Source organism: Anas platyrhynchos, chromosome 3, assembly GCF_047663525.1.
Source record: "Anas platyrhynchos isolate ZD024472 breed Pekin duck chromosome 3, IASCAAS_PekinDuck_T2T, whole genome shotgun sequence".
In the NCBI taxonomy this organism is placed as follows: domain Eukaryota; kingdom Metazoa; phylum Chordata; class Aves; order Anseriformes; family Anatidae; genus Anas; species Anas platyrhynchos.
The window spans coordinates 63,270,802-63,297,176 of NC_092589.1; the positions used below are offsets into that span (position 1 = coordinate 63,270,802).

A 26,375-nucleotide genomic window follows, 5' to 3' on the forward strand; every position below is an offset into this window, starting at 1 on the left:
TATTGATGTGAATATCAGATATTTGGGCACAAAACTTAAATTCAGAAGAGTGATAGCTCAAAATTCTGTTGGTACATCTGTACTAGTAAAACAAATCCCATGTCAAGCTTTCACTAATCCTGGTAGAATCTATAATGCTACATCTTCTTACCCTTCCAAATACTGTGACCTTCTGTTGGGGCACTGCCAAAGCAGTAGAGAACCAATGGAATTGCCTGATGGATGTGCAAGAGACTAGGCAGTAGAAGGGAAAAGAACTTGCTGCTTTGTGCACTGTAAATGACAGTATATTAAAATGCCATTAGCAAATGTGTTGACAGTTTAAAAACATACTGAAAAGCAGAGAAAACTAAAAGCTGTTGCATAATAGTTCTTAAAGATTTTGACCTGTTGAGTTTATCAAAACTAGTTTATCAACAGGAGATTGAGGTGAGAAGATCTAATACATGAATACTAAACAGGGGAAAAAAAAATACTGTGGACCTATGGACCGCCTCCTTCCTGAGAAGGAACGTTGTCCTCAGTCTGGTAAGAAGCTGGGTCTGACACAATTAAGAAACAATGACCAACTTTTTAATTTAGTGAGGACTATTACTTCTGAAATCAGATTTGAGGATAGTGATATATTCTCGGCACATCATGTCTGTAATCAAAATAGGTATATTTCAAAAATTTTATCTCAGTGATGTGGTATTCTATACTGTGCTTTGAAAAAACAAATTTCAACTTTCATATTTCAATCTAAATAGCATGATGCACAATAACAAATGATGTTCAATAAGTCATTTTTCATTAAGGGAAATAAAGCATCTAAAATTAAGGTATACAATAATCTCAGTATGCGTGAAAAACTTTTTAATTAACACAAAAGAAATAGCAAATGCAATATTAATATTGCATTGTACTGAAACAAATCTATTTTATCTACTGAACAAAAAGAAGTTCATGATTTTTCTCAAGAAGCATCAAACATTTATATGCAGGCATATGTACATGTTTGATAGAACTCTACTGCCAACTGACTGAAATCAGGGAACAGATATTTATATATTTTTAATAGTCTTACCTCTAAACCAGCCTGTGTGCTTAGTCAGTCCTGAGGAATAATGCCTTTCCACAGAATGTGCTGGCCGTAAAAATATCAAGTCTTTCGTCTCCCTTATTGATGAATGTGCTCAATGAATACAGGCTGCAGGGCAAGCAGCTTAGAAGTAAGGTATGTAATGTATTGTAATACCTTTTGTAGTTCTTTAAGTTAAGAAACACCGCAATAAATTCTGTTTCAGTCAATAAAGTAGTCAGTTCTTGTTCTATTTAGAACATAAAGTTGGCTTCTAACCTTGAGGCTCTTGTTGCTTTGCTATGCATTGAACTCCAGGTTTTGGTGGTTATCCTTATCAAGGCATGGGAGGGATGGTGGGGAGAAAAGTATTCATGAAAGATCAGACAGAATACTTTGGAAGGGTCCCAGACTTCTTAAATGACAACCTTGAACGTTTTTAGAAAGTGGCAAGTGGCTTTATGGAATTTTATGGTCATTTCATTAATAAGCTTGGAGATTATAATTTAAAACTAGCTGTCAGATCTTTTTGAGGGTCTGCCACTAAAGCAAACTAAAAGAGTTTAAAAAACAGTGATAGCTATTTCTTTACAAAATTACTTTTTTTTTTTTTTCCCCTAAACAGCACGTGTAAATATTAGCCTTTTTCCCATCAACTTAGTTTTTAAACATTAAGAAGCTTCTCTTGGATCACTGTCAACAAAGCACTCAAAACTAGAGGAAGAAAAACTTGTTCCAGCACAGCTTCTTAAAATTTGTTTGCATTCCTCTTATTCTTGCTGAGTTTCCTGGAGGGATTAAACACTAAGATGTGGAAATATTACAGCTTCCAAGAGACTTGAGTATTCTTTTTTTCACAGGCCCATGATACTAGTGAAAAGACAAATGGTATCTCTCCTTTTGCAGTTTTTCTTTTGAGAATTGATTTTTGTTCCTGCCTGGCTTATTTTCTTTTACTGAAGGATATAGTAAGGATTAGACAGAGCCAATTCATAAGATAGTGTCATGGTCAAAAGTGAGAGAGAAAGAATGTGATGATACCACCTCTGCACGATGTCTGCAAACAAAGTCAGCTCTGAGTTGAGTAATGCAGAATATATATTTTTCCTGAAACTTCTAAAATCACTCTTTGAACTGGAAATATTTTTCCTCAAATAAAGGTAGTCTTCAATTAGCATGAAGATGAGGGATATTCTTTGCTGGACATGAGCAGATTGCAGCTCTCCGTGTGTCTTATCTTGTAGACAGATTAACATAGCCTGTGCAGCACAGCATGCTGCTTAAAACCTGGCTCAGATTGAGCAGTCATAAAATGGATTGGTGATTTACGCTGGTCATCCCATCTATGACAGTTAAAAGGAGGTCACTGACAACGTCAACAGAGCGTAGAATCCTTTTCTTCTAGATAAGCTTTGTTGTTGCCTTTGGCGTTTGTTGTTTTTTTTGGCAGGTAGATTGTTTCAGAAGCATTAAGTCCTTCCACTTTCTTCTCTGCTCATCAGGGGTTGTTCTGGAGGAAATTTCCTATGAAAGTAGCTCTGGTTTTTGCCCGCGATCTCTTCAGTTCTGGAGCATGGAGGTCTGTAGAAAATAATATCAATCCATGTATTTTCAGAACAAGAGACATGGTTGCGAGTTCAGAGCAGAAAAATCTGTTGATTTATACCATTCTCAGATTTGAGTATCTCTGTTTTAAGAGAATTTGTCGTTTTCTTCCAATTATTGGGCACATTGAGAAGGCTAACTGGAACATGTCATGATACACAGAAAAGAAAACTGAATTCCCTTTGCTTCAGCCTTCCTGGAAATCTGATAGATTAGCTATACTGGTTTCCAGTTGCTTTGGGTAGAAACAAAATCCCTGTACTAGACAGTAGTATAACTGTGTTTAAAAAAAAAATAGCTGTGGAAATGCTTTCTGTATTTCTGAAGCTCTGATTCATATTAAGTATTTGGCTGTGATACAAGTTGTGATTAGTTGTACAACTTTCAAGTACTGTATATGGATTTAACTGTGAGTTAGCAAATGAAAACATTCAGGTAATTTCACAAACAGCTCATTTTGCTTGTTTTCTTATGAATACAATTCAAAAGCAAAATGAAGATTGCATATTGAATCAGTTATTTTCTTATTGTTCAGGTGAGATGATCTAAACTGCTTGGATGAAACCCAGGCTTCTGATATAGTTTGGCTTCATGGCTTTTTAGCAATGTTTATGGAATCAAGAGTAGAAGAATGCTTAATTGATAATTAGGAAGATTCTAAAAAAAGTAAATAAGATTAAGTGAAGGTACAAGAGGAGGGAGAAGAAAAGAAGATGAAAGAGGTGTTCATACACAAAACTAAAATGAAGCAAGAAAGATCTGTTTTGCAAATTGTGAAGCCCAGACCTCACAGTTTAAAACAGCCTTGTTTCTATGTTTTGGGAATTTTAGGGAATCTGTTTCCCATTACTTGACTGTGGAATGCTGTGCTCCAACACAATTATTTTCATCATTTTCCTCTAAGCGTCTCTATCATATGGCTATATATATTTATCTTCTTAGGAGGCTCATCTATGCATCTTAGCATAGAGTAACACAAGCTAGTAATAATACTTATTCAGAGTAAATTATATAAATAACTTCTCAAATATCCAAGTCTTGGAAATCTTTTTGGATACATTGGCATACTTTACACTTTATGTCAACTTTGGTATTATATTTTGGTTCCTATAACCTACAGGGAATGAGAAAATATTTTGCCTCTTCAGCAAGTCAACACTGATTTAGAAGTTGCACCCAAGCATGTTATATTTTATATTAGTATATATTAAAAGGAAGACCTTTTTCCTCTGTTTCTCTTTTCCAATAAGCTTATGTTAATCTGCACAATTGTTAGCTTGAGAGTTGCAGTATATTTTGTAGATGTATGCAGTATAAAATCCATTATCCTTTGTCAGAAAAGACAATGCAACATTGTTTTAATTGACTAAGAAATGCAGGAAAACTGCATATTTTGCCTCAAGTACTGAATTGTGTAAATGTAGTCATGATAATCAATGAAATTGCAGGGAATCTCTTGATGATGGTAGTACCTCATGAAAGGAATTTGCCAAAACAATTCATTTTTTCACTTGATGTAGCTGAGAATCTGGTTCATTTGTGCATAACCCAGGTGAATTTCTATTCTAGTGTATTCTAATATATAGTTAAATAATGGTGTCTGTCTCCTAGATGTGAATTTGACCTCCAGTTTCTAGTGATGTCATACAAGCATGAATTAGCTTGGCTTGTTCAACAGGAAAATGTTATGTTGTGCCCCTCATGAGAACAGGCTTTTAGGTTGTATAATCGTCACTTCAGTGGAAACTGAGCTGGGAATCCCTTCGCTCCAGGTTAGAACTTCAGAACAGAGTAGTTCACTTGGAAGGGACCTACATGTTGGACCTAGAGTCCAACTGCCTGACTACTTCAGGGCTAAGCACAAGTTAAATGATGTTACTGAAGGCATTATCCACATGCCTCTTGAACACTGACAGACATGGGCATCAGTCACCTCCCTAGGAAGCCTGTCCCAGTGTTTGACCACCCTCATGGTAAGAATAAAGCTACAGTAAAGAATTTTTTCCTTTCTTGTCTGAACCTCGCCTAGTACAGCTTTGTGCCATTCCCATGCAATGTATAATTGGCACCAGGAGGAAGAGACCAGTACCTCCCTCTCCATGTCACCTCCTGAGAAAATTGCAAAGAGCAATGAGGTAGCCTCTAAGCCTCCTTTTCTCCAAACTAGACAACTCAAATATCCTTAGCCTTTCCTCACAATACATGTCTTCCAACCCTGTAATAAGCTTTGTTGTGTCTTCTGGATGCTTTCAGATATCTTAACATTATTGTATTGTGGAGTCCAGAACTGTGGAGATGAGTATTTAAGGTGAGGTGGCATTAACTGCTAAATACAGCGACAGAATTGCCTCTTTTGACCTGTCTGTGCCTGTGCTTAATGTACCATAAAACACTGTTTGCTGTCTTGGCTGCCAAGGCACACTGCTGGCTCATGTTGAGCCTGCTGTCAACCAGCACACTCAAGTTGCTTTCTGCCGAGATGTTCACCAGCCGCTTGTCTCTCAGTCATGTGTCTGGCATTACTCTGTCCCAGATACAACACCCAGCAGTTACCTTTGTTGAATTTCGTGCCACTGATGGTTGCCCAATGCTCCAATGCCTTTTGATCCTTCTGCAATGCCTCTTGTCCCTTCAGGGAGTCAACAGCACCTTCCAGTTTAGTGTCATCAGCAAACTTGCTAAAGATGTGTTCCACTCCTGCATCCAGATCATCTATAAAAATGTAGAATGGATCTGGACCTAAAACTGGGCCTGGGGAGCACTGTTAGTGACTGCCTGCCAGCCAGATATAGCCCCATTCACTACAACGTTATGAGCTCTGCTGTCAGCCAGTTCATCACCCGGTGAAGGGGCAGTGAGGGATGATATCAAAGACCTTTCTAAAATCCAAAAATGACATCTGCCTTTCCTTCATCCACGAGGTGGTTGATCTTATCATAGAAGGAGACTGTTTTACTAAGGCAGGACTTCCCTTCATGAACCCATGTTGACTATGCCAAATAATAGCTTTTATTCTTTAATAAATAATGCCTTTCAGTATTCCTCGGGGTAATCTTAGTTCCTTGGAAAATTTATGCAGAAGACTGAGATTAAGACAAATAGGTCTGTAGTTCCCTAGGTCTTTTCCCTACCTGTTTTGTAGATGATAACACTGATAACACTGGCTAGCTTCTAGTCCAGCAGGCACCTCTGCAGACTCCTATGACCTTTGATAAATTGTTGTGGGGGTCCAGCTATAATGTCATCTAACTTCAGTACTTTGGGGTGAATCCCATCAGGCCCCATGGATTTATGAATATTCAGTGGATTGCTTACAATTTTGGTGACCACAAATGAAAAGTCACCATTGCCCCAGTTATGGTCCTCCAACAAAAGACTGGGCAACCCAAGATCTATCATAATGGTAAAAAAAAAAAAAAAAAAAAAAAAGTAAAAATGGCATTAAATGCCGTTTCTGCATCCTTACTTGTTAGGTGACCATCACTAAATATCAGTCCAATGTTTTCCTTAGACCTCTTCTGGCTGTTAACATGCTTAAAGCCTTTTTTTTTGTTGTTTGACACCACCTTTGTCAACTCAAGGTGAGCTTTGGGTTTTCTTTTCTCCCTACAAATGCAAACTGCAGCTCTGTGTTCTCCCTGAAAAGCCAGACCTTGCTTATATTTTCTTTGTCTAAGTTCCAAGAGGTATTCCCTGTCCAGCAAAAAGGTTTGTTTCATAACTACTCGTAGTTTTCTTGACTTCCATGTAACCCAGGACTGACATTTTATATATCTAACACAATATTTCTGTATGCCTAGATCTAATAACGTAAACATTCCAAATACTTGTCTCCCCTTTTTCTGTACTGGATTGGGAAGTATTGCTATCGTGTGAGGAAAACTACTTCTGTAGAATGTCACCCTTAAATTCTTGGATTGAAGTGACCTCACATGGAACATCTGGAAGTACTTGATAGGATGTAAGGGAGGAGACCTTGAGACATTTCATTTTGGTTCTACTGCTAGCCTAGTGAATGTCTCATGTATCACTTTCTCCTCAGCGTGCCCATGTTTCTCTATCTGTAAAATTATTTTTTGCCAAAGTCTTTTTATAGATTAATGAATCTTATAATTACCACAAAATGTTTAGCTAGTGTTTTTAGATATGTTTTAGATCAGTTTTCAATCTTTGAGCTTTTCAACAAAAAGTAAATGAGAATTCATGACCATATATCAGCTTTTAAAAACAGGAAGAAGGTTGTTCTTTAGGAACTGGAGAGCTGAAGATGCAGTTAAATTATTGAAATGTTACACATCAAATCTTGTTATTGAATGGAATTTAAACACTTATGTCCATATCTATATGCCTTGAAAAAAAAAGTAAACTAATCAAAATTCTGTCACCTCAGAGTTTTGGGAGTATAGTAGCCCTATTTTCTTCCAGAAAGTGCTGCTTTTCACTTAATCCATTAGACAATACAAAGCAAGCATTCACTGTTTAAAAACAAATAAATGTCATTAGAAGTGTAGTTTAAGGAGCACTCTATTTAAACTTTACACAAGTGGAACAGGTCTTGAGACTTGTCATGAAAATAAGATACTGGGGCTGGGGGGGAGGAGGGGAGGGTAAGTTAGTGATTTCTTTTTTTAAGATTGTATTGCCACTTACGAGGTTGCATAGGAAAGATTTTTAGGCTCCTGAAAACAAATGGTTCTGTGGAAACTCATAAGGGCAGAAATCTTACAAATTCTCTTTTCCTACTCTTTTAGCTGTTCAGTGGCCCTAACTCTTTTTTTGTGCTAATGCACCTTTTACTAGGCAATTTTTTATATGTGAGGGTGAAATCACTGTTGCTATATCCACTGTGGCTGTTCACTCCAGAAGTTGGAGACCTGCACTTGGCGATGTGTTCTGTCCAGTAGTCTCTACAGTGTAATTTCAGCCTTATTTGGTGTCTTCCTCCCCTACCCCCTTTCTGGCCTCACTGAAGTTTTTTGGCTATTACACAAATCATGACCTTTTTTCCTGTTTTGTCTTCAGTGCCTGTTTCCTGTTTTCTTTCCCTCCCCCACCCCATTTTTTACTCCTGGCTCTATCTCCAGTGTTGTCTTAGCTTTGTCTCTTACAAATATTTATATATTTTTCCCAATTATTTTTTTGTTGAGAATTGAGAGCTATAACATCACTTCTTCCCTTTGCTGTGTGTTTGTATCTGTAGTTGCTGCTGAATGCTTGTTGAGCACTAATTTGTGTCATTCCTAATGTTTCCCAAAAGTCAAATCTATCATAACGTAGTTTCAAAGCAGTGAAAAATGTTTCTTATCTTTACGTAAGTATGGATGAACATGTTTTCTAAGTAATCAGTTTCTTTTATTTGTTGACAATCGTATGCCTCAGACTTCTTCAATGTGTGTGTCCCAGACTCATCTGCACCTGAGCTCCAGTTTTTGGTCTTAGACATCGCTCTTTGGGATTTATTGCTCTAGTGGTCTTGATTTGAGAGAATGTGATGTTCTCAGAATTTTATGCAAGTGTCTGAGGCACTTGTCCATTTTGTTAGTATATACCAATTTTCCATTTCTCATTACTCTATATTTCTCAAGGTATTTTAGAGGTGAATCCATAGTTAAGGAAAGGCTAGATAAGATGGAGGATATCTACAACTGTAAGCTTAAATATGGTCTTAGATTCAGGATAAGCATACCCATAGAGAATAGCGGTACACTTAAATATGCTTTCAAACGCTTGTTCTGTCAACACCTAAACTGTTGAGCCTAAAAAGAGGAAAAGAAACTCACAAACCTGTGCTGACTGGGAGTTTCATTCAAACAAGTATGTCTTTTTGGCATGTAGCTCGGAATGTCTTGCTATGTCTTTTTGTAATTAAACTACTATCTAATAAGTTGCTGTCATCTCGGGTTTGTGTATGCCTACAATTGTTTCTAAGCTTTCAAGTTTTCTTGCTATATAAAATGTGGACTGAAAATGTGGCCCAAGAAAGCTGAATAAAGCCTTTACTTAATTTGTTCTGAAAGCTTCTTGTAATAGCATGCCATCTGTATCTGTACATGTTCATTAAAAAGCTTTTCTGCAGTGGGTGAGTCTGCTTTGGTAAACTGTACTTTGTGATGTGTATTTATATGGGAACGTCATTGCAAGTCACTAGCTTTTTTTCCTTGTCTGAATACTCAGAATACAGTTCTGAATACTCCTCCCCATCCTTTCCTTGGTGTTCACAAATGAATTATTCTTTTAAATTTTTATCTGTCGTCTTTCCCTAACTCTTCAAAAAAAAAAAAAAGCCACTTTGTTTAAATAGCTGCTCCCTTGAGGCTTTCCTGCATATCCTGTTATCTGTTTTATATTATAATCTTTCATGCTGTGAATGTCCTTCCAAAAAGCACAAAACAGCTAAAGCACTTAGATGACTAACAAATATGTTAAGTGCTAAAGTCCAGGCTCAAAACCACCCCTATTAGCATAAAGCTCTTCTGCAGTTTTTGTTAGTGTTATTAGACTTATTTCTGAATTTTAGAGCGTCATTTTACTTTATGTAGCCCAGAGACATTGCAGTAGTTGAAATATTGTTAATGGTGAAGCAGTTGCCACAAGAAGTGGGAACCTTTTACAAAACTGCTGATATTTTCACTCCGCTAATCAAATACCAGCATTCAAAAGAGCCTATGGGAACGATAAAGTTTTGGCTGCCAATTTTATTTGCTCAGCTAAGAGGTATTTCTCTTTCTTTCCTTCACTGGTTTTTGTTGCTTGGGGTTGGAAACATTATGTTCCCCCAGGAGCAGTAGATACATGCTTTCCTGAAGAGCAGTATTATCTGTATTTTCAATACTTTGTTATATACTGCAGTCAATACAAGCATCTAAGAGAAAGCTTGCAGAGTCCCACTTAAATATATCATTTTAGGTGCATTATAGCTATTCAGGGAAAAAGAACACTGAGCAGATCAGCCCTGATCTTTCAAGAGAATAACTGTTCCAGGAGTAGCTAGCTTGTGCTAGCTGCAAAATAGAAATTAAAATGTCAGCACAAGACATCTTGGATGGCTTAACTTTGAGGTTTGAGGAAGATAGGATAGCTGGGGAGGGGATATGGGAACAGCATTTACTCAGTGCAGCAGCGATTGTGAATCATTTTAAACTATCCTGTTTGTCTTTATTTTTGATTTGCTATTCTATTAATAGGCTAGGTTTATTTCCTTGAATGTGTGTCAATATCTCTGAAGGTCTGTCAAGAGTTAAATAACATATTGGCAACAGCATAGCCAGCAGAGAGCTGCAGCTTACCTGCGGAGATCTAGGATTATTTCACTGTATAGTTTGAGGCTTTGTATTTATTTGGAGTTCGGATTAAGATTGCTTAAGGTTAATTGCCAGGGATGCCAAGTGTAAAACAAGTATTTGAAACTGGCTGCTTCCTTCCTATTGGTAGGAATTGGTGGTAGTATCAGTTTTGTATTTCAATTTGCATCCTGATTTGGGGGGGGGGGGGGGAAATTAAATAATTTTACACCTGTCACCTATTTAAAATCATTTATAATTTTAATGTCATTTATTAAGTTCTTATTTCCCTCAGTTTAACAATACCGATAGAGTTTTACACATTTCTGGCTTGCCAAAGAGAGCTGTTATTTCTATAGTGCACATATTTGACAACAGAAAAAATCTTGAAGCGTATGTTAAAGCTGAAATATAGAACCGATGCTGCCACCTCAGAAAAGGCCCTTCTGTAGTGATGCTTACACCCTGAAGCTTTGTAAATGTTTGTTCGTTGAACTCGGGTCTTGTACATGGCAGAGCAGACTGCCTTAATGTGTTCTCAGTTGGTTTCTGCTATTGCTTATAAGCTGAATAACCAAAAATAAAAATCCAACAGGCGTTTTTAACGTGATCTCAGTAACATCTGCAACTTTGACACTCAACTTTGACATACTGGTGAAATAAAGACAATGGCTGTATCTGTTTAGGAAAGTTGTGCACAAATGTTCTGCTTGTAAGGTCTGTCAGTAGCATTCTACCAAAAGCACAGGTTGGTCACTTGTCACTTCTTTTTCCTGAGCTTGAATTCTGGTATTATGGCTATTTCCCTTTTTTCTGTGCTTTTATATATTTCCTCAACATGTGAGATAGTAATAATTCTCTATATGACTTCCACTAAAGAGGAAATAGATACTTGTCAAAACAATTGTGCGTGTCTGGGATTCCAGCATCCAGAAGCTTTATTATGCTGGGGCCTCTCAGTTTGCTTGGGGGTGGGAGGGGAAGTCATGGGTCCTAGTACATCATTTTTCAACCTGAGTTGGCAAGTGCTTTGATCAACTATGTTATTGTGAGTGCCCTGAAAGCATACTTTATGCAAGAGTAGGTTTAATGTCACATGTATAAAATGAAACTGTTTTTAATCTTGCTGATTCATTGCAAATGCAAAGAATAAAAGTTGAAAATTAAAAATTTGTCATGGCATTTAGAGAGAAATCATCTCTAAATCAGAACAAGCTAGAATAATTTACAGAACCTAAATGGATTTTTTTTTCAATTTTCTTTAATCAGAATTGGGAAAAGTGAAATACTGCCTGTGCTTCAGTGGAATTGTTGCACTGTCACAGAAACAAAGCCCTTTGGTATGGGATGAGGTTGAAGGAAGGATATGGAGCCAGCAGAGAAAGCATTGCTCAGAACAAATGATCGCTTACTACTGTCTTTAATCTTTAAAATTGTGGTTCCCATGAGGGGTTAATGTGAACGGTCAAAAACCACTGTAAACTTGCAACTTTGGTTTCTAAGATAGGGAGAGATTTTTTTCTCAAACTGTTGCTTTTAGTTTGTTGGACAGACAACAGGAAAACAGAGCTGTCTCTTGACCCATGTGCGTTTTCTGGCTGCTGGAATGAAAAGATTTGGAACTAAATCCTGGTTTTCCACTGAACGTGCCCTTCTCTAGCAGTGTCAGGGCTTGGGTGGGGTCATTCTTGTTCAATAAAGCTTTTCAAAAGTGTTGGATTCTCATCAGCTTGCAACTTTTTTTTTTTCAGCTCTGGGGAACAGCACAAAGCTAACTTAATAAGCAGATTGTATATGTGTGTATGTACTCTGGCAGAGAGATTGCTTGATTTGAATTAAGTTGCTTTCTGAGACTTCTTAGCCTTGATACATCAAAATGTCCGTAGATTGTAAAGGCAGAATTGATAGACTCCTGTTGTCTCTGCATGGGAAATGGATAACATCAGCATAGGTGAAAGGCTGTATATTTGCTTAAATTTAATCCCAAAGATGTTCTCATGTTGGCTTCAGAATTTGGCTTTGTGTAGCACTTGGAATGTAGTTATGTTCTGGTTTTATTGAAAACTTTCCTGTTGTTATGAGCTTTGCATATTGTATTGATGCTGTGACATAAATGATGCAGTCTTCAAAGATTTTTATTCCATTTGGGAAGCAACACTTTTCTAAACGTTTTATTATATGTTTTTAGGGCACTAGCTGCTGTCAGTGGACAAATTTTATCAAAATAGTGTTTAAATTCATTTGCGTGTTCCATAGTAGCATCTTTCCTTTCTGAGGAGTTATACCCCTTAAACTGCATTATCCTTTAAAATGAATGCTATTAAGATGTACATGTATTGCAGTAAATGACTTATGCACTAGAAAAAAATGATGTTCTGCAAAAGGTTCCTTATGAAAAGCTGGGAGCACTTGAATGGTAGGGAGTAGATATGTACTGTTGAGTTGCTTTAACTGGAAAAAGATACTGAAGAAGTCATAAAAACAATTGGGTTGGAAGGGACCTTAAAGACCATCTAGTTCCACCCCCCTGCCATGGGCAGGGACACCTCCCACCAGACCAGGTTGCCCAAAGCCCCATCCAGCCTGGCCTTGAACACCTCCAAGGATGGGGCATCCACAGCTTCTCTGGGCAGCCTGTGCCAGGGCCTCACCACCGTCTGAGTGAAGGATTTCCTCAGTCATATGCACTGATTCCCTCTTGACTTTACGAAGAGGATTTGAGGTAGCTTTAAGTTGTTTTCTAGAAATTTGTCAACATAAGTTTTATTGTGAAAGTCTATCTAGACCGCAGGTACTCACTGTTCAGTTTTTGGCAGAAGTAACTTTCTCTGTCACATTTCACTTATTATCTATATCTTTGATGTTTTTGTCTTCAGAATAACTCTAATGCCATATTTATATCATAGATTCAGAAGTATTTCTTAAGCTCACATCTTCTGTAAGGAGTAATGAATCTTTTTCTGATGAGTCTTGGTATTTTGTGTGTTGCAAGAAATGATAACACGCTTGGAATATTTTTCTCATGCTACAAATCTTAGTTCTACAGGCTTAATGTTTATGTTGGGATAAAAAATGTTTTCCTGGCAATACACATAGGCTACTATATTTAGAAGCATTGTATGCTTGCAGATACTCAGCTGTGTGGTGGCGTAGATGTGAACGTGAAGGCTGACAAAAATATCTGGTCTTTTGAATAGTGACTTTGCTTATGATGATCATTCCCGTTAACTCTGGGGCTGCTAGCCATCATGCATGTGCCAGGATGTCTTTGGAAACTGGCTTTTATAGACCTAATAACACTGGGAAGGTGCTGTTTTGTGCCTTTTCTGATCTTGAAGATGAGTGTGGAGGCTATACGTATATAATTAGACACACATGCTCATGTGTCCTTAGATATATGATAATGTTTTAGTATCACAGAGTAGTAATTCAGTGTCTGGTCCTGAAGTCCTATATCTTTTTAAAAAGTCATGTTAACACTTGTGGGAAAACATACAATTACATGTACTTGCTATAACTTGAACTATGCTTCACACTGAAATATTGTTGCTGTTTTCAGTGTGGTGTTTGAATTGTGCTGGGGATTTTTAGAACTATTATGGCACCATCTGCTGACCGATGTCAAGACTGGCAATGACAGTTTGCTCACCTGGCTGCTACACTGAAAATCCGCTGCAGGTGAAGAATTAAGAGGCAGTTTATGCAGAATCATAAGAAAGGGCAATTTTTAGCTGGCTTGTGTTTGGGATAAATATTTTTATCGGGAGATACTATTGCAAAGGCCGGATGATAACACAGCTTTAGTTGTCCAGTCATCTGGACTATTGCAGAAGGCTTTTCAGAACAGCTATGAAGCTTGAAATCAATTTTTTTTGTCTATGTGTAGTAAAGGATTGTTCTTGTTACTCTGCCCTTTAGTACTTTATCTTCTGAGTTTGCAGAGGAGAGATTTGAGAGCATTAGATCAGTTTAGGCTCCAGCTCTGGTGGTCTTGTCATAACATGGGAAACTGCTTGACTCTGACTTGATTGTTGCTTAAGTTTAAAAAGCTTTAAGTTTAATAAAAAAAAAAAAAGGAAGAAAACTTGTGTTCTCTGGTAGTCAATTCACTTCTTGAAGTCCAAGAACTTCTTCAATCTTAGATTATGTACATGGATTAACACAATGACCAACAAGTGCAAAATCTGGTGGGACTTCTTTTTCAGACGTCAGTAAGCCTGCCACTTGAGTGTCTGCCTAGGGTTTCTTCTCTGTTTGTCACTCTTGCTGCAGGATTCTTATGCTCGTTCACGTTTGTCATTTCAAAATGAAGTCTTACGAATGGTTTAATGCCATCTTGCAATATGAAGGAGGGGAGATGAGAAATTTGTCCTGCTGTAGATGTTTAGAGGGCCTAAGAAATGAAGAAGGGGAGAAAATACTTGATGTGATTGTTCTGTTTAGTAGGAGCCAACCTGAGTTTATGATGCCTTCTTGGAGACAGGAGAGCAAGAAAAGATAAAATTAAAGCTTCAGACCTGTCCGTTTTAAGCCTAAATGGGTTTGTTTTTGTCGATATCTTCTGAGAGAAATGTTACCTGCTTGCTTCTGTTTTCTGTTTTGTTTTTTTCTTAGCTGTTACATTGCAGGGCTGGATGAGACTCATAGAAACCCTCTTTAGCTACTTAGAGATGCATGGGGGGAAAAAAGTCATCTGTAACAATGAAACCTCTAATTTGATTTTACTAAGCAGAGTGGATCATTCTGGGAGTATTCTTTGATCAGCAGATGCTTGGACTTTTCTCTCAGGAAAATTAATCTGTATTAGTCATTTTGATTTGGAAAATAAGCTTGTACGGTATTTTATTGAGATTGATACCTGCCACTAGGAAAGAACAGCAACAGTTGAGTTCTCTGTAAGATCTGAGGACATAAGCAAAATGTAACATGGCTAGTAGCAACTTCCAAACTGGCATACTAATACATGGTTTTAAATAGCAAATTCTCAACAGCTAGTCAAATGGAAACCTCCCTTTCAGAGGCTTATTAACTCTGAGAAATAGTGTAATACATAAATGTTAAAACTTTAATGCTATTTATGAAGAATGTTAGATAAAACACAAAGGACTTTTGAAGAAAATGGCTACATAACTAATATTTAAGCTTTAATTATATTCAGAAATTGCTAATGCAGCAGTAGATATACTACCTTTTAATTTCCTCATTACTGGATGCTTTTGTTTGTTATTTTAATAGCCTTCACTATCTAAAACAAGGAAACACCTACCACATGTAGCTAGACATTTGGTCTTGAGATGCTTGCTTAGTATGAATTTGCCTATGGATAGATATTTGAAGGCTCCCGTGTCTCTAAGATAATCATCAAGTTTGCTGCCTTTAGCTGACTGTTGTCCATCCTCTTTTGCCAGAAGGGCTTCTCTTGTGTGTTTGGGTATCTATTTCGGGCATCTATTAGCTTCTGTATCTTTTTTTCCTGTATCTGGGAATGGTCTAGATTAAGTGGTATTATTTCTGACTATTCATGAATGTGCTTTGGAAGTTTGGAGGTGATTTGTTTTCATACCTTCTTGTGATCTCTACTGGTTTCTAATCAACTTCAAGTGCAGTTTAAGCTGTCACCTCCTGACTGTAATGGCAGGGACTGATAGCAGTTGATTTTAATGCAGAGATTCCAAGTTATGAAGTTGATTGTAACTAATCTGCCAATCTCAAGGCCAAACAATTATACCATTAATTTAAAAAGAATTGTTTGAAGAAAGTTGTAAATCAGTGACTTCTGATAGAATCCAGCAACTTTAAACTTTTATTGTTGGACCCTTGGGGCTTATTTTTACTGGTCCACTTCAGTAAATTTGAAAGTGTAATGTGATTACTTTTTCTAAGTATCAAAGCAGCAAAATCTAGTGATACACATTAGGGTGGTTGGGGGGGGTATGAAAAATCAGCTAGAATTAACTATCAACAAATAACGTTGCTACTAAAGATTATTAGTTCATGTCTAATTATAGTATTGTCTTTAACTTGAGCATTACTACAAATCACTGCAAATAATACGAGAATCGGTAAAAAGGGGTGATGCTACATAACTATTTTTCTTGATACCTTTTTTTAGCAAAAGCTGTGACAATGACAACTGAAGTTGGCTCAGAAACTGAAGTAAAGAAAGATCCTGAGCAGGTGGGACCAGACAAAGCCAAGGACAAGCCTGAAGAAGCATCAGAGACTGTAGAAAATGAGAAGTCCGGGAAAACATCCTCTGAAGAACCTCAAGATTCTTCCTCTGTCCCAGCACCAGCTAGCCATAGTAGCCCAAGTAGCCAGAAGAAGGAAAAAGATTCATCTGAAAGCAAGGGTATTTCTCGCTTCCTTCCTCCCTGGCTTAAGAAACAAAAATCCTATACGCTGGCAGAGCCCAAAGATGAGGCCAAGAAAAGAGCAGCAGGGGAAGAACAAGTAGTTGAAGAAAGTGAATGCCATCCACCAGAGGGGATGGCTCAGCCAAAAAGGATTTTAGAAGTGGTGGCTGAGAATAATGCTAAAGCAGATGACAAAGAAGAAAAACACTCTGTTAGTAGTGCTGAAACACAGGTATGTGTGAGGCTACTGATGGCTTTGGAGCGATTCCAAGGGGACTTGGTTGATTTGTGTAATTCATGTAAGGCTTTGTTGGCATCATCATGGAAAGATAGCAGTTATTATCTGGCATTTTGTGCAATTGGATTGATACAGTTATGAGTAATGTAGCTGACTTAAATAGTTCCTGTTCTGTGGCACTATTTATTTATTTATTTTTGACTGAAGTTGTTTCAGCTGTGACTTGAGTGTAACCTTATCATTTGGTGTAGTCAAAAGGGATAGCAAATTGTGCTATTGAGGTAGAAATGAGCAGGGATAAGAGGAGAAGCTTCTTAACCAGCTTTGCCTCTGAAGCCATTGTATTGCACAAATACCTCCTTAGTGACTTAATCTGTTACCTGTTGTAGAGTCCTTAGACGTTAATTTCTGTGTTATGCTTTTGTTGTGGTTCTGCTCGAGTGGAAGCCAACTTGGAAACTATGATTGTAGCTACTGTTCTTACTGGTTTGCTCTGGAGATTGATGCTGAGTTCCAAAGCAAATGCCACATTCTGCAGTGCTCTCGAGTCTTGCTTTTTTTTTTTTGATGTGCAAAGTTGCACATCAGGTCTTAAAACTCAAGCCTCATGTTCTAGGGCCACAATGATGATTAAGGGCATGGAGAATCATCTCATAGGAGGAGATGCTGAGAGAGCTGGCACACTCCAGCCCGGAGAAGAGGAGAGTCTGGGGGAATCTTATCAATGTGTATAAATACATGAAGGGAGGGAATGAAAAAGGAGGAGTCAGACTCTTCTCATTGGCATGCAGTGAAATGACAAATAGTCATGACAAAAAGGCAGTGGGGACAAATAAAGAACTCCAATTTGGTGCATGCATCTTTTTTCTCCAATATCTGGTCCACAATGGAAGATCTTAATGCTTACCTTATAGAGGTAAGCATTAATCTTAACCTTACGGAGGTTATTGTACTTCAGTTATGTGCATAAATTACATCAAAACTTAATGTCTTTATAAGTGGCTTATAAAAGAAATGAACAGGGTAAAAACATCTAAATGCGGGACTTTGAGTCATTTAACAGAATTGTTTGACTGTATTTTATATAGCCTGCCAAAGAAGATGGTAAAGAAACAGAAGTAGAAAAGGTTGCAGAGGAAAAGGAAGAAAAACAAGAAAAAGAAAAAAGGGAGACAAAAGAAGTGCAGACAGCTGAAGTTATTTCCCAAAAATCTCCCAAGAAAATTAAAACTGTGCAGAGTAAAGTGGTTCTCTTGGATGGCACGGAATACACCTGCGATCTAGAGGTAAGGCATCAATTATTTATGTACAACTTTAATAGAGAAGAAAAAACCTTTCATTGCATTGAGAGTTTAGCAAGTATGTTATTGTATGTCTAATGAGCTGATTACAAAGTTACATTCCCATTACTGTCATTAAGACTCAGAGATGGAATTTTAAAATGAAAAGTTATCTAAGTATATAACCTTAAAAATGCACTGTGAGGTACACAAACAAAGATAAAATGCAATAAAGAAAACTGTTCAAAGGTGCTTTCTCTTGCAGCTCAAACCTTTTTTTCCTGCAAAAGATAAAGGTAGTGTCATGTATGTTAATACAAGTTGTCTTGAGATAATTAACTTCATTTAAAAATAATCTCAGCTGGAGATGCACACTTCTAAGTTTGCTTCAAAACAAAATTGTTACAGTTACAAAATCCATGTTACAAAAATACAATTAATATTTTTCCTCAAAATTTCATCAAATCTACCATTCATTTTTGGTGTGCTGGTGCTCATGACTAAGTCCTAATAAAGTTCTTTTTTTTTTCCAGCTTATTCCTTAACTTTTCACTTACAGAGTAGCGAATGAATTATAGGTACTGTTGATGAATTATTAGGTGGCAGTTTCAAACTAAAATTCACGTTTTACATGTAACATGGATTCCGGAAAATGCATTTTTGTGAGACTTAAAGCTTCCATGTTTTCAAAAAGGGATTAGATAAATATTTGTAGGAAAAGTCTGTAAGGAGATGTTAAACAGAAAAGTACTTGGGCTCAGGAAACCCTAGAGCTGAGGATTCTAGAAATGTAGGGACAATATAGGGCTTTCTTGTGTCATGTTTCTACTTTCAAGTTTCCCCTGGCCTTCTGTTAGATACAGTACTTGTCTAGAGTACTTTTTGAGTTTTATTTTGAGAATTGGTGTGTGAGGCAGTAAGTAGACCTACCTGATCAGCAGATTACTTCAGGTGATTCTAAGAGTAGCTCCTGGAATGTCTCTTGTTGACTCTGGGGTGTACAGTATTGTGCACCCCTGCATTGTGTGAATAGGTCACAGGCTTATCCCTGACCCAATGAATTAAAGCCACCATAATTAACATATAAAGAAACTAAGTAAATTTAATGTGTTTGCCTGCTGTTGTGTCTGAGCAAGCCCTTGTTCTAGTAGGACTAGTATTAGGCAAGATGATGCTTAGTCAAATTAGCATACTTCTTTCAAAGGAGGTTCTTAAATTTTCGTTCTGCTTACTGTGGTGTCCCCAGTCTGCCGGATGCCTATTTCTAATTTCTCTACCTTGCTTTTTGCTTTGTGTCAGTCTCAGTGTCTCCCTTGCAGTACTGCTATAGTAGTACTGTGGGCCTGAGTTGTGTTGCAATATCCTCGCTAGGTAGGAGATGCTCAGCAGACTTGTGGCTGCTTCCCATACAGGAAAGAGAACACAGCTTCTGTTTGCTAGGTGTTCACTGCCTACTGGCATTGGTAAATCAGCATACTATTGAATTATCCAAAACAACTCTTATAGCTTAAATTAGACGAGAGAGTGTCATTCGTATTGATCATGCAACCTAAAGGTCTGTTGCAGTGGTTTAGTATTATGTATGAAAGTTCCTATGTGCACAGAGAACAACAACAAAAAACAAATTATGAATGTGTTATGAGTGCAATTGGAAAACAAAAATCCCCTGGTTAGGGTGACATGGGAAATTTCTTTGTTGGAAGCTCTGTCATCAAGAATTGATAACTTTTTTGCAACCTTCTTAGTAAAGGTAAAAGAACCAGGTATTTACTCAAGGACATAATGTTAAATAGCTTGTAAGAATAGCTTTCATTTACCCATTGAAGTGTTTTTTCTAGTTTCCTGTTATAATCTTTAAACCGATGGACATGATATCCAGGGGTACTTAAAGATCAATTAAAAGTAAATGTTAGGAGGGCACTGCAATCTTCTCCCTCACCTGACCTCTAATTTTAAAGACTTCTGAGGGAAGCCCAGTTTATTCTGACTTATATAAATGTGCTATTAAAACATTACCCTATATACTGAATTTGCAAGATCTTAGCAGGGTGCAGAAGGCTAGGATCAGTGGGATCTCTGAAGAATTAATAATGAGATTGTTTATGGAAATTCGTGAGATTATACTGTTATCAAAACTGATTTTCAGAATAGCATAGAAATGTAGTTTGAGCAGATACTGCATAAAGTTTCTGGATATTATTTCTAAAGCTGAATGTTGAGGACATGGAGAAGCATGTTTTATTGCCTGTTCTCTATTTTGATAGGACAAGGAAACAATTTTTAAAACCCTGTAAGAAGTCAAATATGAAGAAATCTGATTTTAACACTTTCAGAACTGTCATGGTGGCTTAAGTTTTATTTCATTTCTTAGTATATCTTTTTCTTCAAATGTATATTCAGGTAGCTCAGAAAGGCTTATTCATTGTTTGACAATATGAAATACTCCCTGGGATTACTTGGCTGTAGTTCGCTGGAATTTCTAAAGAGTGTATTTTATAGTTGGTAGTGGTGCAAACTTTCTGGAGCCTTCATTTGTCAAACAGGTCCTATTCCTGATGTTAAAACCAAACAGTTTCAGTGTATGTTTCTTCAAGTACAATATTTCAGCTGTCCAGGGGTTTCTACCTGATGGTCTCAAATGTATGCCACTTAACCATAAGCTAAGTCCAGCTGTGGAAAAGCAATAGCGAAGCCATTGTTGCTGTTATTTGTCTACGTGCTTTTTGAGCTGTGTCAGCAGAAGAAAAGGTTTTATCACAATAAACAAAACACAAACATGAAAAATACTCTACAGAATAATTGTTCTCCAGAACAAATTGTGTAGGGTTTTGCATACCAATGTTCTGAAGTTGTCTCTAAAAGCTCTTGAAAAATGTTTATACATATGTTTGTATTTATAGGCAGATAGGGTGTGTGTGTGTATATATTACATTTTTCAACAGATTTCTAAAAGTAAATACAGAAAATTGACACAGATGGTGTAATAACTACAGAGTTCTTCTTTTGCTTCCACTGAAGCCAGGATGTTTAAGTCTGTTTAAATCTGAATGGTATCTCTGTACTAATTGAAGACTATGAATTTGATCATCCTGGGTTTTTTCACCAGCCAAAAGTGAGACATAATGCATAATGTGATGAGGTTCATCATGATACGTTTAAAATGGTAAACAAGATTTCTAATGACTTTCTAATTCACTTTCACAACTGAAAAAATATTAATTTGCATATTAACCTTGTTTCCTAATTATTGTAATAAATCTTTGCTATAAGAACAGAAGTAAAGATCAAGGAGGGTGGGGGGAATGACGAAGTGGAATAGGAACAACCTGGTTTCTATATTCATTTGGATCATGTTTTATAGGACATGAGGACTGCTGATTGCAATTTTACAAAATATTTTTCTTACATACAAATAGTTTTTATACTTGACTACTGTACCAAAATATTAAAATTCTCAGAAAACTGCTTCAACTTATAACTGAAACTTCAATTTCCACTCTGTGCAGTAGATCTTATTAGATGAGTTTCTGGTACAGATCTTTTCTTTAGTCTTCTTTTAATGTTTTGTGTTTGAGTGAATGATGATTCATTTCTGCTTTACAGAGTAACAGTGTGTAATCATACAAGATTTAAAAAGCAAGTAAAAAAAACTCTGCAGTCTAAATACAAACTGCAAAGTTCAGTTTTCATTTGTTGTTTCTTTATTAAATCAAATTTCAGGATGGTTTTCAGAGTTAGGACATTACATATGCCTCTTCTATTTCTTGCTCTGTACTGTACACAAACTTTAGTATATTTTATTGTTAGAGATGTTTCTATAAATATATTTACTTGCTAAAAGGGAAATAAAACTGGAAAAGTACCTTGCTTTTGCTACTCTTGTTTCACAGTCAGAAACCTGTCTTTTTCTAATTGACATCTCTTTGTAAGCACATTGATAGCATGATGATTAACAATCGGGCTTAAGCTAGCTTGTAGTTGGTGATACAACTGGGAGAAGTGGCTGATACATCAGAGGAGCTGTGATCAGAGGGACCTGGACAGTCTCTAGGACTGGGCAAAGAAGGATCTCAGTACAGTAAATGCAGAGTCCTGCATCTGAGAGGAGTAACTATGGGCTGACTGGCTAGAAAGCAACTCTGCAGAGAGAGCCATGGGGTCCTAGTGGACAAGGGAAGGGACAAAGGGCACTGACAGGTTCCCGGACTTGCAGCAGGAAGAACTTCGCTCAAAAGAAGGTGGTCCTTCCCCTCTGACCAAGTTCTCTAATTGTGCTATAGAAAAAGCCAAAAACATTAGGGTCCTTGGTGGGAAAAGACTCAGCAACCATGTGGGTTTGTATCACAATACATTGAGTTAATGATACTCTTAAAAAGCTCTCTCATCTCCCATTGAATAGTTTGTCCCTTTATAGTTTTTTCTGGTGTATTTGAATTGAAAAATATCATGGCTTTTTATACACATATAAAAATACATGTATACAAGTGGTTGCTTATATACATATACAAGTGATAATTCCTTTTCAAAGGATGAGAAAAGTGAAAGGCATCAGCTATGCATAAAGATTGTCTAAGGAAAAGCTACGTTCTCAGCTAAATGAATATTATTGCTTGTCCTATGACCTCCTATGGGAGAAAAAGCAAGGTTGAATTTTCAATTTTTTTATTTGCAAGAAAAAAAGTCCAGACTTCATCTTTTTGTTTCCACCTAGACAATAGCTATTACTCACACAATATTTGAAGAAATATGCTTTCCAGTTCAAAGTCTATGCGTTTTGCTGCATCTATGGCTTTGATTTCCATGTAGCCTTCTTACTTCTGTTATTCTATATATGTACTTGAGTTCCATCCTTCTCTATGAACTTGGTAAATTCAGAAGTGAAAATTCTTGAGAGTTTTCTCACTTGGGACTCCCAAGAATGCACATATTAGATGTGATATGTGGGGATGAGTGGGAAATAAATTCATCTATTCCAGGTCTCGGTTACAGAGAAAGGAACTCAAATCCTCTTTTTGTGATGCTAGAGACCTGGAAGTTCTGAATCTGGAATCTGCATCCCTTAAAAGTTTTCATAGAGTTTTGTGATACCATAATTTGGAGAGAATAACGAAGAAGCCCAGGAACTCTTAAGTTTTGTTTTCAGCCTGTTGCATAGTTATCTGTTATGATTAGCTGCATAACATGCTGTATGAGATGCCTTTATGCCTCTATTAGCTTACACTTCTTATAGTGGCTGGTATTACTTATTTCAGCTTGTTAGACTATAACCCATAAGTAACGGCAAACTGCAAAGATATTCCTTCAAAGATTATGTCCAGTATTGAAGTATTTAGCACTTGAGTGGTTGAGACTGACACATCTGTCACTTTCTCCAAATGCTTCTTAAATTACTTTATGTGTGGAAGATTTAATTATACGCTGCAGAAATGTTATTTCTGTATAACGTGTATTTATGTGACATGAAGGATACATTGAGAGATTTCTGAGTAAACAAAATCCTAATGACCTGTTTCTGCATTTAAATGCTTCTGAAAGCTAATTTCTGTATGTCATCTCTCTGTGTTATGTCATTTGCTGGTGAGTACCACAGAATAGAAACTGATAGGAGGTGCTCTGTTAGAAAATGTTAGCTGCCTCTGTGTTAAAGCTAACTTATGTTTGAAATTGCTTATGGAGAGGGATGGAGGGAACGGTTCACTTACAGCAAATCAGAATATTTTTATTATGATACAGAGACTTTGCAAATGACTGTATAATTTGATTCTGTTATATCATAGTTCAGAATTTATCACAAAATGTTGCTCTTGGAGTACACATTTGTACCCTTCATGTTTCTTTGCCACTTTGTACACTTTGTGTATTGATAATTGCTGTAAGTTTTTTTTGCAGCTGCATCGTGTTTAACTAGGGAGTTATTTCTTTTGGCTTGTTTTTGCATGTCTTTCCCATTGCCCAGGGCATACCTGACATGGTAGACGTTTGGCTTCTAACATAAAGCACATCTCAGATATTTCTTTTATTGAGGGTTACTTTGTAAATTAATTTATCACCTTTGAGAATTATCTGTTTGTTCTTTTGCCCTTAGAACTCTTTATTTTGCTGTAGTAGATCTTCTGACTGGTGTCAACTTGCCAGTCTGAACTTAGTTAAGTCAATAATTCTTTCTATAAAGAACTTCTTAAGCAGATATTTCAGCTTCTTTGGTGACACTTTCCTTTAATTTTTTTTCTTTCTATATTCTTTCATTATTCTGCTTTTTTAGATGCAAAATGGAAAGACGTGGTTTATAGCCTGTTTCTTCAGTAAAGCTTCTAGAAACTGGCTTGTCTGAATGCCAGTTCTGACAATCTTTAAGGCTGCTGTCCTCCAGAAAAGTTGGTGTAGTGAAGCTAAGCCTTGTAGCAAGTGAAAACTATTCCTCAGTTCGTTTAAACTTCATACTCTTACTCTTGTGGTGCTTTGTGGTCTTTGATTTTGCCAAAACTGAACAGTAGTTAATTCTAATGCCAGTGTCTCTGGTATTTGTTGAGAGAGATTAAAAACTCTAAGTGGGACCAATATTCTAGTATTACAAACATTGATACCAGCAACTCTTCAAACTTGCTTAATTTGGGGGAACTAGGAAAGTTTCGTAAGGAAGCAAAGCAACCTCCATTGAAAGGTTATATTTAAGTCCTTTAACTTTTAGTCTAAAGCATATGAAATTGCTTATTAGGTTCCATGTTAATAAAATAGGTTGTTTTTCTGTGTCCTGTAACTTGAAAGTAAAAAATGTCCAAAGGTACTCATCTCTAGGAAATTAATGTAATATATAGGGGAATAATATTCTGTGGAAGCATTTCACTAAACAGAATGAGTTGTCTACACAGTTATGTGCATGCGTAGAGAACATGAACAGTTTATTCAATTTATTTTAACCTTAAAACTATCGTAGCTTTTAAGGATAGCTTCCATGTGTCTTCAGATTCTTCATAGAAACCTGTAAATGACTAGAGAGGAAGAAAGGTAAAAACTGTTGTTTGAGTAGTTTTGGAGGAACGTGAATTAAAACAATTTTCACAGGTTGTGAACTGCTAGTAACTTTCAGTTACCTTTTATGGCTTTCTTTCAAGTGAATTAAGTTCACTCACAGGAATGGCAACATGTAAGTGGGACAGAGACTTGTGAAAGCATGTGGGGATGAAAGATGTGGAGTTTGTCAAAGTTATAAATCACTGAATCATTGTATTTGAAATGACAAACATTCACTGTCACAGGTTCATGACTCAGTAGTGTAATATTTGTGGGAAGTAACGGCAGTTTAATAGCTTGAGTGAGCAGACTGGAATGCGCAAGATGAATTTTTAGGATGCAAATTTTATTTATTTTTAGCATAGTGCAGATCGTGTAATTTTGATGAACTCCTTTCCTGATAATTGATGTCTATAAGAGCAGGTGTAAGTTCTCATTCTCTTACAGTGGTCTGAGTGTTCGTCTTGCTTTGAGGAGGAAGCTATTTTTGAAGCTTTTTTTCTTTTTCTGTGGTTTCTTACTTGTAAGGAAACTTCTGTTATACTTGGGATCTGTGAAAAAGGCTTGTTCAAATTTTCTTCTGTAAATGTAATCTTAGTTTTACTAAAGGATAACAGTTCTACTTTCAAAAAAGAAAAGCTATCTGTATAATAACTGCTAGTTAAAAGCAAATGTAGATCATACTGGGTTTGTTTACTGCATTCAATCAGCGGTCTAATTAAATATTTATAACAAAAGGCATTTAAAGGATGCCAGCACTGACCACATTTTATGCACGTATGAGCAACTGAAATACATTGGAGATGACAGAAGGGTCCTATGGTTACTTAGTTTGCTTATACAAAATAAAATTGTGTTTGCTTAATGTACAGTTAAGATAATTTTTTAACCCTGAATTAAGGGAAGTATGACTGAACTTGATATGGATCAGATGTTTAATTGTAGTTGGGCTTTTATTTGCAAATCTTTATTTTTTGACGGTTCAGATGTGTAGACTAGTGTTTGGGTAAACTTAAATGATCTGCTGAAAGTACAAACTTTTTCTTACACAGAAAAAGTAAAACAGGGATGACATAAAATTTCACACATTTTGAAAACTTTGGTCCAGATTCAAGAGATACTACTAAAAGTAATGTTTTTGAGTGAAGTTGTCTCAAAGCCAAAGGAGAGACGTGCCTTGTGTGGAGATCAGTCATTAGTATGGCCTTTCAGGGCTGGCTGCCTTGGCACAGGTCCTCCCGTCTTGCTGAGGAGAGAGTATGGCGGCGGGGACACCTGGCCTGCTGGGAGCTGACCACCACACTGACTTTTACGAAGCTGAAGGGGAGGCTGTTGAGCAAACTGGTTACTTCAAACTGCTAGGGGAAGGAGTTACCTGTATTTCTGGAGAGTAAAACCTGTGAGAGTACTGACCAGGCTTAAGATTCCCAGCTCCCTTTTTCAACTGATTTGGACTTTTAAGCCCTACTGACTCTCCGTGATGCTTTGGCAACTAATTGTGCTCATTTTATAAATGTGTCATTTGAAAGTTTTCTGATCTTCAAG

At 36.9% G+C, this 26,375-nt stretch overlaps 1 protein-coding gene across 17 annotated transcripts in view; it reads left to right on the forward strand.

The window, feature by feature from the left end:
* The window catches only part of EPB41L2 (erythrocyte membrane protein band 4.1 like 2), a 107,898-nt gene that overhangs the window by 28,901 nt on the left and 52,622 nt on the right, over nucleotides 1–26,375 (forward strand). For all 17 annotated transcript variants that reach the window (XM_027454514.3, XM_072036006.1, XM_072036007.1 and 14 more), the window contains 2 exons: nucleotides 16,058–16,533; nucleotides 17,628–17,825. In XM_027454514.3, the coding sequence (XP_027310315.2) occupies nucleotides 16,072–16,533; nucleotides 17,628–17,825 (660 nt within the window). In that variant the 5' untranslated portion in view covers nucleotides 16,058–16,071. The remainder of the gene's footprint in view (nucleotides 1–16,057; nucleotides 16,534–17,627; nucleotides 17,826–26,375) is intronic.